The sequence below is a fragment of the Betta splendens genome, chromosome 7, assembly GCF_900634795.4.
Source record: "Betta splendens chromosome 7, fBetSpl5.4, whole genome shotgun sequence".
Lineage (NCBI taxonomy): Eukaryota > Metazoa > Chordata > Actinopteri > Anabantiformes > Osphronemidae > Betta > Betta splendens.
In genome coordinates, this window is record NC_040887.2 from 7,084,793 (window position 1) to 7,097,822 (window position 13,030).

Consider the following 13,030-nt stretch of genomic DNA (forward strand, 5'->3'; position numbering starts at 1 on the left):
CTCAACGTCACCAAGAAGTTCCACCAGGTCAGCCTGCTGCTGGGCATCGAGCTGCTGCACCTGCTCAGCTTCGACAAGGAGGTGGGTGGGAGTGCACGCGGTGGGCGGTGGCGCCCCGGGCGAAGGGTTCGACGCTGACTCTGTGCTGCTGCCGGCGTCTTTCAGGCGCTGCAGGCTCGCCGGACGCAGTGCGAACACCAGAACGTGGATCCGTTGGTTTGGACCTCTCATCGGGTCATCAGATGGGTCAAAGAGATCGACCTGAAGGTGCAGTAAATATGGCGTTTGATAAGGATTTATTCACAATCTGCACTAATATGTTTATATCATTACTTCTAATTTGGTGGATTTTAGCCCATTTTTCCCAGACAAACTGTTCCAGCTGAGCTCTTCCTCATTTCACTACCACGCAGGCGTAAAATACCTTAATCAAGCTCATATTAAGTCCTTTTCACAGAACATTCACAGATCTTGTGGGGAATGTTACCCAAGGTTGAGGCGAGCTTCCAGATGTCCTTGCTGGTGTACTAAGCTGCTCTTAGTTGATTACAAAGCCCCTGAGATTAGAGTCACTATGGTGATGCTGCACTAGGAATATTCCCTGTCAACACTGTCCTGCCTCTGCGAAGCAAAGCGTGCCTCTGTAATGAGGCATCAGCACATTGGTGGCTGGTGGAGATAAAGCTTCCGAGCTGACATCCTGTTAATATCCTTGGCCGCGTGAGGTTTTGCTGATATCTAAATGTGAGTCAATATGTCTTTGTCTCTGAGTAAATCTTCACCACGCCTCCTAAAAACAACTGCCTTGAAATTAGTCTAGTTTTACACACACAGAAAAGTACCGGCACAACAACGGCATCCAAAAATGCAATAATCAGATTAACAGCAACAATAGCATCATCATTAATCACACACAAACATAAGAACAGCTATAATACAGAGTAAGAGCCAGGGAGGGATTTGTTTCTGTCCATAGTTCTTAGATCTCAGAGTATTTGCTTCATAACTGTTTCACCGTCTACTACTGATTGTTTTAACACCATTATGCATCTTGTTTTCCAAAGTTTGACTGCGATAGTCCATTTAAAGCGTTGCAGATGTTTGGGAGGCCATTCTCTGCTGATACTAAGTTTTTTTTGAAATCCAGTCCCAGGCTCTTCAAGGTGCTCCAGACTTCCTGGGTCCTGTAGAAGTCCATTAGTAAAGCTTGAGTCCGGTCTCGCTCACGGTGAACCATCGGACACCGTTTGGTTTTAACAAACAGTCGTGACTGGAGGCGCCCCCACACTCATCGGCCAGCGAGTGTCTGTCACGTTCTCAGAGAATTTCGTATCCTGAAGTATTCCGATAACTTCAGTTTCATGTGAACTGGACAAGTGCTTATATTGTTTAAAACCTCCGTAATTTAAGTCTCTTTGTTGGTGTTTTGATTCCAGTGAATGTTCAGAGATTCCCCGTGTCTTCTTGTAGCTCCTCCCACACTATTTGCTGCTCTGCATCACAGAATGTTAGCTAACACCGCTTTGCATCCACCCATTCAGGAGTTTGCCGAGAACCTCCTGAGCGGCGGGGTCCATGGAGCCGTGATGGTGCTGGACCCCACGTTCAACACGGACGCCATGGCGACGGCGCTGGGCATTCCCAACAACAAGCACATGGTCCGCCGACACCTCATAGAGGAAATGAAGACGCTGATAGGCCCGGCCAGGTGGGCGTGACTCGCACCCACCTCACCCTTACAGTAAAGCCCCGGAGGCTGCTGTCTCTGAGCTCTGTCTGCACTCGCCCCAGTGTCTCCCACGCGCTGAGCCTCCGCATTCCTCCCCCTGCAGGGCGGACGCGAAGCAGGACCTCGAGCGTTTGGGCCTGGGAACGCCGCCGACCCTGCTCCGGCAGAACTCCGTGGGCAGGACAGGCGCCGGCGGGCGGCACGCCGACGACGAGGGCTCGCTGAGGAGGAGGGCAGTGAAGGTGACCGAGCAGCTGATCCCAGTGTGGTTCTGTTATGACAGTGGCTCCAGCATTAACACACACACAAAGATGCTAATGAGACGATAGTGAGAAAACAGTGTGTATGGACCCGGAGTCTGTAATTAAAATAGCCCATATGATGAATGAAGCCAGTTCCTTTAAATACACACAATAATATTTCCCTTTCCATAAATCACGTTCTAAGTAGCAACAACTTAAAGCTTTGGAATGCAGCAAAAAATAACTGCGTCTCTGTTGCAGCCTCCATCAGGGTTCAGTCCCAAAGCGCGCGGGGGGCGGGACTTGAGTTGCCACGGCAGCTACGGCTCGCTGCCTCGGGATGGGAGGGACCGGACCCCACCCCGAGCCGACGGAAGCCCGGTCCACGGCTACACCAGCATCGAGGTCAGCAACGTGTGAGGTCACGGAGGCGCCGCGCGGCCCGGACGTGACGTGGCTACGATGAGACGGTCATTTTGTTCTAAAGATGAGCCTGCGGGGAACAGACTGCACTTTTTTTTTTTAAGCGTCTGGATTTTTAAAACATGCTTCCTGTCTAATCAAAACCACTCACTGTGGACAGCAGAACCCAGAATCAGAACCTGAGGCGCGGAGCTAAGTGACTATTTTTCTATGTTCTGAATGGTCTTTGTGAGCCATGATGTAACTGTGCAATTTGTTTTGTGCTTGAGAGGGAAATTAAACTTTTAACAGACTGTTTGTACGATACACGGTACGTAAAAGAGTTTATCGTCGCATTTACTATGAAACTGTTCTTGTTTACTGTTTGTGATGCCTTGTCAGTGTAACTGATGACAGCGGACAAAAAAGACTTGAAAAGTTTAATATTTAAGACGACGTTCAGTCATTTTTCGTCGTGCACATTCACACAGTTGTGTCTAAACTAATGTAGCTCTCTCTTCTGATAAGATTTTATACTGTGGTAACTATGTAGGAAAGAATATTTAAGCAAAGCCAACAGGGATGAGTGGAGTTGTACAGCCATGAGAGCCTGCAGGCCACTATTCAAGTGTTCCTTTAAATCAAATAAAATGATATTTCAAATACACCTTCCTCGTTTTTATCAATGAAAGGAACATTCAGATCCAATTCTTCTACTTGACACCTGTGGTGGTGAAAACAGAGCCGATGGATGAGTCCACTTGTGGAACATATGGTCCTTTGGGATCGGCTGAAGCTGAGAGGACTGTACAGCAGATCAAATTAGCGCCCTGCTAACACGTTATCACAGCTTCAGCTGAAGCCTTTTTAAAAAGCAATGCAGGAAACACGCAGTATAAAAGGAGCTGTCACGTATTAAGCAGCCACGGAGTCGTGCTTAGAGTTCAAACTAAAGCTAAAAGCAAACTGAAGTGACCAGAAATGCAAATCATAATATTTTCTGGTTCGTGTCTCACATCAGTTAGTTTATTGGTCACATTTGAAAACTTGTATTTATAAATCTGTGGAGAACTGAGAGTGTGGGAATAATCAGGTCCGTAAACAGGGAGATGTGAGTGATTACTGGATCAACAATAGAGCATTATAACAATTTTAAATGCATGAGAAAACTGTGATGTCATCATACCACATTTGGTGACTCACTCCAGATTTATCTCTTCTTTGTGTGGAACATCATAACTCACGTCCCTGTTTAGACACGGTCAAACATAATGAAACGTTCCTGTTACTCACAGTGAGTCAGTGAGTGGGTGAGCTAAGGATGGAACCGTCCCCACTGGGGTCCAAAGACCTGCAGGGACAGGTGACCTGACTGGGACGTAGCCAGAGACAGAACCCGACCAGGACGTAGCCAGAGACAGAACCCGACTAGGACGTAGCCAGAGACAGAACCTGACTTGGACGTAGCCAGGGACAGAACCTGACCGGGACGTAGTCAGAGACAGGACATGACCAGGACGTAGCCAGAGACAGAACCCGACCAGGACATAGCCAGAGATAGAACCTGACTGGGACGTAGTCAGGGACAGGACATGACCAGGACGTAGCCAGAGACAGGGCACGACCAGGACGTAGCCAGAGACAGAACCTGACCAGGACGTAGCCAGAGACAGGGCACGACCAGGACGTAGCCAGGGACAGAACCCGACCAGGGCGTAGCCAGAGACAGAACCCGACCAGGGCGTAGCCAGAGACAGAACCCGACCAGGGCGTAGCCAGAGACAGGACACCTGACTGGGACGTAGTCAGGGACAGAACCTGACTTGGACGTAGCCAGGGACAGAACCTGACCGGGACGTAGTCAGAGACAGGACATGACCAGGACGTAGCCAGAGACAGAACCCGACCAGGACATAGCCAGAGATAGAACCTGACTGGGACGTAGCCAGAGACAGAACCTGACTTGGACGTAGCCAGGGACAGAACCTGACTGGGACGTAGCCAGAGACAGAACCCGACCAGGACGTAGTCAGGGACAGAACCTGACCAGGACGTAGTCAGGGACAGAACCTGACCGGGACGTAGCCAGAGACAGGACATGACCGGGACGTAGCCAGAGACAGAACCTGACTTGGACGTAGCCAGGGACAGAACCTGACTGGGACGTAGCCAGAGACAGAACCCGACCAGGACGTAGTCAGGGACAGAACCTGACCAGGACGTAGTCAGGGACAGAACCTGACCGGGACGTAGCCAGAGACAGGACATGACCAGGACGTAGCCAGAGACAGAACCTGACCGGGACGTAGTCAGGGACAGAACCTGACCAGGACGTAGCCAGAGACAGAACCTGACCGGGACGTAGTCAGGGACAGAACCTGACCGGGACGTAGCCAGAGACAGGACATGACCAGGACGTAGCCAGAGACAGAACCTGACCGGGACGTAGTCAGGGACAGAACCTGACCAGGGCGTAGCCAGAGACAGGACACGACCGGGACGTAGCCAGAGACAGAACCCGACCAGGGCGTAGCCAGAGACAGGACACGACCGGGACGTAGCCAGAGACAGAACCCGACCAGGACGTAGCCAGAGACAGAACCCGACCAGGACATAGCCAGAGATAGAACCTGACTGGGACGTAGTCAGGGACAGGACATGACCAGGACGTAGCCAGAGACAGGGCATGACCAGGACGTAGCCAGAGACAGAACCTGACCAGGACGTAGCCAGAGACAGGGCACGACCGGGACGTAGCCAGAGACAGAACCCGACCAGGGCGTAGCCAGAGACAGAACCCGACCAGGACGTAGCCAGAGACAGAACCCGACCAGGGCGTAGCCAGAGACAGAACCCGACCAGGACGTAGCCAGAGACAGAACCTGACTGGGACGTAGCCAGAGACAGAACCCGACCAGGACGTAGTCAGGGACAGAACCTGACCAGGACGTAGTCAGGGACAGAACCTGACCGGGACGTAGCCAGAGACAGGACATGACCAGGACGTAGCCAGAGACAGAACCTGACCGGGACGTAGTCAGGGACAGAACCTGACCAGGACGTAGCCAGAGACAGAACCTGACCGGGACGTAGTCAGGGACAGAACCTGACCGGGACGTAGCCAGAGACAGGACATGACCAGGACGTAGCCAGAGACAGAACCTGACCGGGACGTAGTCAGGGACAGAACCTGACCAGGGCGTAGCCAGAGACAGGACACGACCGGGACGTAGCCAGAGACAGAACCCGACCAGGGCGTAGCCAGAGACAGGACACGACCGGGACGTAGCCAGAGACAGAACCCGACCAGGACGTAGCCAGAGACAGAACCCGACCAGGACATAGCCAGAGATAGAACCTGACTGGGACGTAGTCAGGGACAGGACATGACCAGGACGTAGCCAGAGACAGGGCATGACCAGGACGTAGCCAGAGACAGGGCATGACCAGGACGTAGCCAGAGACAGAACCTGACCAGGACGTAGCCAGAGACAGGGCACGACCGGGACGTAGCCAGAGACAGAACCCGACCAGGGCGTAGCCAGAGACAGAACCCGACCAGGACGTAGCCAGAGACAGAACCCGACCAGGGCGTAGCCAGAGACAGAACCCGACCAGGACGTAGCCAGAGACAGAACCTGACTGGGACGTAGTCAGGGACAGGACATGACCAGGACGTAGCCAGAGACAGGGCACGACCAGGACGTAGTCAGGGACAGAACCCGACCGGGACGTAGCCAGAGACAGAACCCGACCAGGACGTAGCCAGAGACAGGGCACGACCAGGACGTAGCCAGGGACAGAACCTGACTGGGACGTAGCCAGAGACAGAACCCGACCAGGACGTAGTCAGGGACAGAACCTGACCAGGACTTAGTCAGGGACAGAACCTGACCGGGACGTAGCCAGAGACAGGACATGACCAGGACGTAGCCAGAGACAGAACCTGACCGGGACGTAGTCAGGGACAGGGCATGACCAGGACGTAGCCAGAGACAGGGCATGACCAGGACGTAGCCAGAGACAGAACCTGACCAGGACGTAGCCAGAGACAGGGCACGACCGGGACGTAGCCAGAGACAGAACCCGACCAGGGCGTAGCCAGAGACAGAACCCGACCAGGACGTAGCCAGAGACAGAACCCGACCAGGGCGTAGCCAGAGACAGAACCCGACCAGGACGTAGCCAGAGACAGAACCTGACTGGGACGTAGTCAGGGACAGGACATGACCAGGACGTAGCCAGAGACAGGGCACGACCAGGACGTAGTCAGGGACAGAACCCGACCGGGACGTAGCCAGAGACAGAACCCGACCAGGACGTAGCCAGAGACAGGGCACGACCAGGACGTAGCCAGGGACAGAACCTGACTGGGACGTAGCCAGAGACAGAACCCGACCAGGACGTAGTCAGGGACAGAACCTGACCAGGACTTAGTCAGGGACAGAACCTGACCGGGACGTAGCCAGAGACAGGACATGACCAGGACGTAGCCAGAGACAGAACCTGACCGGGACGTAGTCAGGGACAGAACCTGACCAGGACGTAGCCAGAGACAGGACATGACCAGGACGTAGCCAGAGACAGAACCTGACCGGGACATAGCCAGAGACAGAACCCGACCAGGACGTAGCCAGAGACAGGACACCTGACTGGGACGTAGCCAGAGACAGAACCCGACCAGGGCGTAGCCAGAGACAGAACCCGACCAGGGCGTAGCCAGAGATAGAACCTGACTGGGACGTAGTCAGGGACAGGACATGACCAGGACGTAGCCAGAGACAGGGCACGACCAGGACGTAGCCAGAGACAGAACCTGACCAGGACGTAGCCAGAGACAGGGCACGACCGGGACGTAGCCAGAGACAGAACCCGACCAGGGCGTAGCCAGAGACAGAACCCGACCAGGACGTAGCCAGAGACAGAACCCGACCAGGGCGTAGCCAGAGACAGAACCCGACCAGGACGTAGCCAGAGACAGAACCCGACCAGGGCGTAGCCAGAGACAGAACCCGACCAGGACGTAGCCAGAGACAGGACACGACCGGGACGTAGCCAGAGACAGAACCCGACCAGGGCGTAGCCAGAGACAGGACACGACCGGGACGTAGCCAGAGACAGAACCCGACCAGGACGTAGCCAGAGACAGAACCCGACCAGGACATAGCCAGAGATAGAACCTGACTGGGACGTAGTCAGGGACAGGACATGACCAGGACGTAGCCAGAGACAGAACCTGACCGGGACGTAGCCAGAGACAGGGCATGACCAGGACGTAGCCAGAGACAGAACCTGACCGGGACGTAGCCAGAGACAGAACCCGACCAGGACGTAGCCAGAGACAGAACCCGACCGGGACGTAGCCAGAGACAGAACCCGACCAGGGCGTAGCCAGAGACAGAACCCGACCAGGACGTAGCCAGAGACAGAACCCGACCAGGACGTAGCCAGAGACAGGACACCTGACTGGGACACGATCCAGCACCTGCAGTTCTGAGAATAAGCAGATAAGCACGGACATAAATCTCTTTACATTGTCACACTGTGGGCAGATTTTACGTAAGTACTGTAAAGTTTCCCATTACGGAGTGAGTCACAGTCACATGTAGGCACATGGTGCGGACGTGCAACAGCACAGGAGGAAAAAACCTCCCCAGAGCCCACGGCCCGAGTCAAAGCCAGCACAAACAATATCACACACCGAACTGACTCACTGGTGGTAACAGTCAATACTGTTGACTGGGAAGGAAGTGAAGTCACCAGATTTAATTCTACCGTCTTGTGAAACGTTCCACCAACGTATAAAGACACACTTGCATCACCTGACTGCTCCCCACCGGGGCCCTTCCTACCCACGGAGGCTGCGACCAGGGGCCCCAGAAGGAAGAGGAAGTCAGAGCCCGTCGCACGTCTAATCTCGTCAGCTCGTCGCTTTTACAGCATGGAGAAGTGGTGAGTAAACAGCGCCTAATCTCGCCGATAACGACTGCGTAACTTATATTATCAAAACCGCTCACGGTGGAGATGAATTGGTCAAACGTGCGTTGATGAGGGGGGGGGGGGCGTCTGCTGCTCCAGCTGATCCTGGTTCAGCTCAGCCGCTCCACACTGAACGCATCATTCAAAATAATGCAGAAATCCTCAACACTGTTACTTACACGTGACTCGGTTCTTTATTTAGATTCGCCTTTTCTCGTTTCCTTGTTTGCGCTGTGTACTGAGGAAAAGGAAGCCGCTCCGCCTGAACTAGTAAATAATTACTTATAGCTGGAAACGTCACTGCATCTGGACTGGAAGGCAAACTGCGCAAACCTGACCCAACTCAGAATGGGACTGAATGACTGGTTACACGTAGTCCGTGCTTTGAGGCGCACTGCGCTGTCACCACGTATAAACACGTTGAATGTTCGCAGATAATGAAGCTAAAGCGCTGCTAGAAGTAAAAGTCCGCCACGTCTCTTCCTGACGCCCCTCCGGCCCGGGGACGACAGGGTTAACCCACGGGGCAGGGAACTCCCTGCCTCCCCCTCCCTCCCCCTCCCTCCCTCCGTCCGGGCCCATCCGTCTCACGGAGGAAACTAAGTTCCCACTGGTTCCACTCCTGAACGTGCCACACAGACGGACCCACTTTGTTGTTGGCCTTCGCCTCTTCGAGCTTTAGGGACGCGTGGAGTGGAACTCGCCGCGCGGCGATGCGGAAGGTGAGTGTGACGCCGGCGCGCTCCTTCCTCCATTTGTTTGTGCCGCTAAAACGTTGCCACAGCTCGAGCGGCGGTCGAGAGGCTCGAGCCCCGCGGAGTTCCGGGGCTCTTCTCCGCGCGTGGACCACATAACACCCAGTGGGCCCCTGAGATGCGGGCCACGCGGGCGAAACCGAACCAGCTCGTCCGACGAGCAGGGCTCGGGGCTCGGGCGGGTTCGACCCACTCGCATGAGATGAGCCGTTGTGCGGAGTTCAGTGCGGGGACGCAGCGTCGCTGATGACACGTTGGAGCCCGTCATTGGGCGCCTGGCTGCTGTAAAACGCTGAAACTCATTATAACCTCTGTGTGTGTGTGTGTGTGTGTGTGTGTGTGTGTGTGTCTCCATCCGTCACGCACTTGATGGGGGGAGTTGCAGAAGTGGAGGTGACTTTACAGTATGTGCTGCAAAACGCCTCCTCGCTCCCAGTCGCTGCAAGTGGGGGCATGTTTTTATTCTGGAGCCTGACTGACTGTTTCACAGGACAGATCTCTGATCAGCACTGTCTGCTCAGTGGTCGTCCTGTGACGTCTCTCTGTTTGGATTCACACACGTTAAGGGGATGGGACGCGAAAAAGGAGAAGCATTTAATAATTTATAACCGGCGCACTGCAATATTTCATCTGGTCCTCGTGTGACAGCGTCCATATCTGCCCTTGTGATTACGTTGACACTGGGTAAAGAGTAACTTAAAATGGCAAGTGTGCAGTAAAAGTTTTACCTCGCAACACACCCATTCGTGGTATTTAGCGTCAGTGAATGTCATGTTCCGGCGCTTTCGCTGGAAAACTGGGCTCGAATTCCCGTAAAGAACCAATCAGTTCCTCTCCCTTTCATCTTTAACAGCTCGTCCGACTGTAACGGAGAGACCGACGACATGCGTTCCAGTCTGGACGGACCTCCGAGCCCGTGCGGCCTCGACCCGAGCCCCGGCAGGAGCAACGCCAACAACAGCAACAACGGCGGCGAGAGCGGCGACAACTCCGGCTGCCAGTATGCGCTGTGCGCTCTGGGGGTGGGGCTGGTGGCCCTCGGCATCGTGATGGTCGTGTGGAGCGTGGTCCCCGCAAACGTGGCCCAGAACAGCAGCAGCGGCGGCGGCGGCGGCGGCGTCGTCGAGGGCGACGGCAAGAAAAGCCGCGTGTCCTCGGTGGCCTTCGTCCTGGTGGGCTGCGGCGTCCTCATGCTGCTGCTGTCCCTCGGCCTGGGCTTGAGGATCAAGCAGCAGCGGCTCCGAGGGGCCCGCGGCCGCGGGGGGGAGGCGGGCCGGGCGCCGGAGGAGGGGGAAACGTGAGTAGCGCCCCAGAGCATGACCCACGTCAGAAAGGCCGGTCTGAAGTAGATGTGTGTCGGCTTCCTAATGTCCGCAGGGCCGAGGAGCGAGCCCAGCGCTACGCCGTGCCCAGCTACGAAGAGGCGGTGGGCAGCGGCCAGTACCCCGTCCTGCAGAGCAGCCACCGGCCCAGCTCCTCGCAGCTCCCCTCCTACGACGACCTGCTCAAAGTGGACGGCGTGGACTACGAGCGCGAGGCGCCCGACGCGGCCCGGCAGGCGCCCGCGGCCAATCACAGGCCCGGGAAGAGTCCCCGCAAGCTCCTCCCCATCAACATCCGCAGGATTAAATCGGAGAAATTCCACCCGAAAAGCAACGAGAACTCGCAGCCGGCGGCGGGACTGAGTGTAGAACCGCTGACCCCACCGCCGCAGTACGAGGATAAAGTGCCTCCACTTCACGAGCAAGACAATCCGGTGTGAAAGGACCTGAAGGTCCTGGAAGGTCACGTGTGGAGGTCCTGGACTTGCCTTGTTAAGCCAAGGCTCCTCTTCCTGTCCTCAGTGGGACCTCGCTATGAAACCGCAGTACCTGTTCCGAGGACCCGTTCCCCGCGCTCACAGAACAGGAAGGGTTCTTCACGCGGATCTCTCTGGATCCCATCCAGACTTGGAAGTTGCCGTCTCCTTCCAGAAACACGTCAGCTTTATCTTTACGTAACCCTTAACTACACTACAACGCCTGTGGGTGTTTCTATGCACAGGCTGCCGATGCTGGGTAGCAGCTGCTGTGTTCCACCCTGGGACGCTTCGGGTTCCCCAGTCAGCCTCATCGTGAACAGTATTGTCCCTCTTCCTTGTTTGTACTGTTGAATAATGCACATTTTTAAAACTAACAAACTACTGACGGATGTCGTTGAATACTAACAAAGTGACGAGCATTGTCTCATAGCATTGTGTCGTCTGCTGCGGCAGGATGTGGTCCCAAAAACCCAGCTAAAGGCTGGAATGCAGGTCAGTTGTTTGTAACTTGAGCGCTGGTCACGTGGGGGGGCGGATGACGTGAAGCAAAACCCATCAGGTTTAATGACTGAAGTTTATTTTTGGACTCGCTAATGCTGCACCAGTGGCCATTAATAAGGTCACCATTAGCTCACCATTACGAGAATGAGCTTTCTAGGAGGAACCCATTTGGCTTCAAGGTCTCCTTCCACGCGGGGGGGTGATGTCGGCCGACTGCAGCCACGGCGCTGCTCGGCCTCCAGTTGTGACTCACGCGCCTTTGTGTCCAGCGCACAGCCGCTGCTCTCGTTAAGCTGGGTTCAGGACGAGGCCGCGTGACCCAGTCTGGGCCGGCGCGCTGCGTCTGTGCTGCAGAGGGCGGGCAGACGTGTCTGGGAGCGCGGGGCAGGGAGCTCGTGATCAGCTGGAGGCCTGGGTTCCACCCCCGGTTCTGTCTGGGCCGGTGCTCTTGCGTCAGGCGACCGGTAGAAAGACTCTGGGGCTAAAGCTGTTGCTCAACCGCTGACTCGTGACCACTCACGCAACCACAGCTGCACCTGCAGATTATTTAAAGTGTGCAGGGGGCGACTGGAAGGAGGGGCGTTCTTCTAGTGTACTACTACAAACATTCCTTCAGGTGGGACTCAATAATAAATGCTGCAACTACAACTGGGTGAATAAAACACAGCAGCAGAAACCTTTGGTCAGCAGATTAAATTATTAGATTATTATCTACCTTTGCAGAGATTTATGTCTGACAGTGAATTTACAGCCGTCTCCATCATTTACATGCTCTTACTGGCGCTTCGTCACAGTATACTCATCCTCATGCAGCGTCATGAGCTGCAGACGTGGTCATCGAACCTCAAAGGACCAAATCATGGCTGATTTTCTTACTATGGGGTCAAATGTTTTACATTGACAAATGAGTGTCACTTTATTTTATTTACATAGAAGAAATTATTTTATTGTTCCTTTTTATTGCAGAAATCAGATTTTTTTTAATATGTACTGTGAAAATATCCTTTTTTCTACTATAATGCTAATGTTGTTTTTGAATATTGAAACCAAAATGTTTATAAATATTTCAGGAAAAATAAAAGGAATTGTTTGCTAATGAATTGTAGTTGGCGGTGTGTATTTCACCATAACTCAGTCGTTTACATCGTTAGTTGCAGAATGTTTTGTTACTTTTATGTTCTCTTTTAAGTTCTCCATTAATATGTAACGAGGGACGTGTCTAAATGCTGCTTTGTTGCTTCCTGACTCATCCAAGCCTCTGTGCTTGTTAACAGCGATAAACTGCCTCTGCAGAGAAAATGTAAACGCTACATAGAAAACACTGTTTTTAAACACACACACACACACACACACACACACACACACACACACTGCAGACAAGCCTCCAGCGCCCCCTGCTGGCTGTGTTACCGTGTCACTCCTTCCACAAGTAATAAAAGATTTATGTCTGTAGCTGTGCCGCCAGAACCAAGAGTCCAACTTTTTATTGAGATGCTGGCAACTTGTTGACTTTCCTGGGAAACTGGCTCACACATTAACATCAGGTGGAGACTGAGGCCACAGCATGTGGTCAACGATAAGATTTTCCCAACACTGCTCCAGTTGGTGAACATTTACTGAT

At 53.9% G+C, this 13,030-nt stretch overlaps 2 protein-coding genes across 3 annotated transcripts; both read left to right on the forward strand.

Annotated features, from left to right (window-relative positions):
- The first annotated feature begins 273 nt into the window (after positions 1-273).
- On the forward strand, positions 274-3,040 carry LOC114858397 (kazrin-A-like). The gene is made up of 3 exons (XM_041071448.2): positions 274-1,708; positions 1,833-1,971; positions 2,233-3,040. Exons 1-3 carry the CDS (start codon positions 1,440-1,442, stop codon positions 2,389-2,391), a joined length of 567 nt encoding a protein of 188 aa, XP_040927382.2. The 5' UTR covers positions 274-1,439; the 3' UTR covers positions 2,392-3,040.
- Positions 3,041-7,746: 4,706 nt separating this feature from the next.
- On the forward strand, positions 7,747-12,876 carry tmem51a (transmembrane protein 51a). 2 transcript variants are annotated; one of them, XM_029155564.3, is made up of 3 exons: positions 7,747-8,325; positions 9,961-10,404; positions 10,485-12,876. In XM_029155564.3, exons 1-3 carry the CDS (start codon positions 8,315-8,317, stop codon positions 10,867-10,869), a joined length of 840 nt encoding a protein of 279 aa, XP_029011397.1. In that variant the 5' UTR covers positions 7,747-8,314; the 3' UTR covers positions 10,870-12,876. The 2 variants fall into 2 exon arrangements, with proteins under 2 accessions (XP_029011397.1, XP_029011398.1); XM_029155565.3 differs by lacking the exon at positions 7,747-8,325 and adding an exon at positions 8,532-9,074.
- Positions 12,877-13,030: the final 154 nt, after the last annotated feature.

What these genes read in the sequence shown, in the direction of transcription:
- tmem51a (XM_029155564.3), top strand. An exon ending in GCGCCGGAGGAGGGGGAAAC is followed by an intron (nt 10,405 to 10,484) that starts GTGAGTAGCGCC and finishes TAATGTCCGCAG; the next exon opens with GGCCGAGGAGCGAGCCCAGC.
- LOC114858397 (XM_041071448.2), top strand. Translation starts at nt 1,440, where the DNA reads ATGTTCAGAGATTCCCCGTGTCTTCTTGTAGCTCCTCCCACACTATTT. An exon ending in ACGCTGATAGGCCCGGCCAG is followed by an intron (nt 1,709 to 1,832) that starts GTGGGCGTGACT and finishes CTCCCCCTGCAG; the next exon opens with GGCGGACGCGAAGCAGGACC. An exon ending in TGAGGAGGAGGGCAGTGAAG is followed by an intron (nt 1,972 to 2,232) that starts GTGACCGAGCAG and finishes TCTCTGTTGCAG; the next exon opens with CCTCCATCAGGGTTCAGTCC.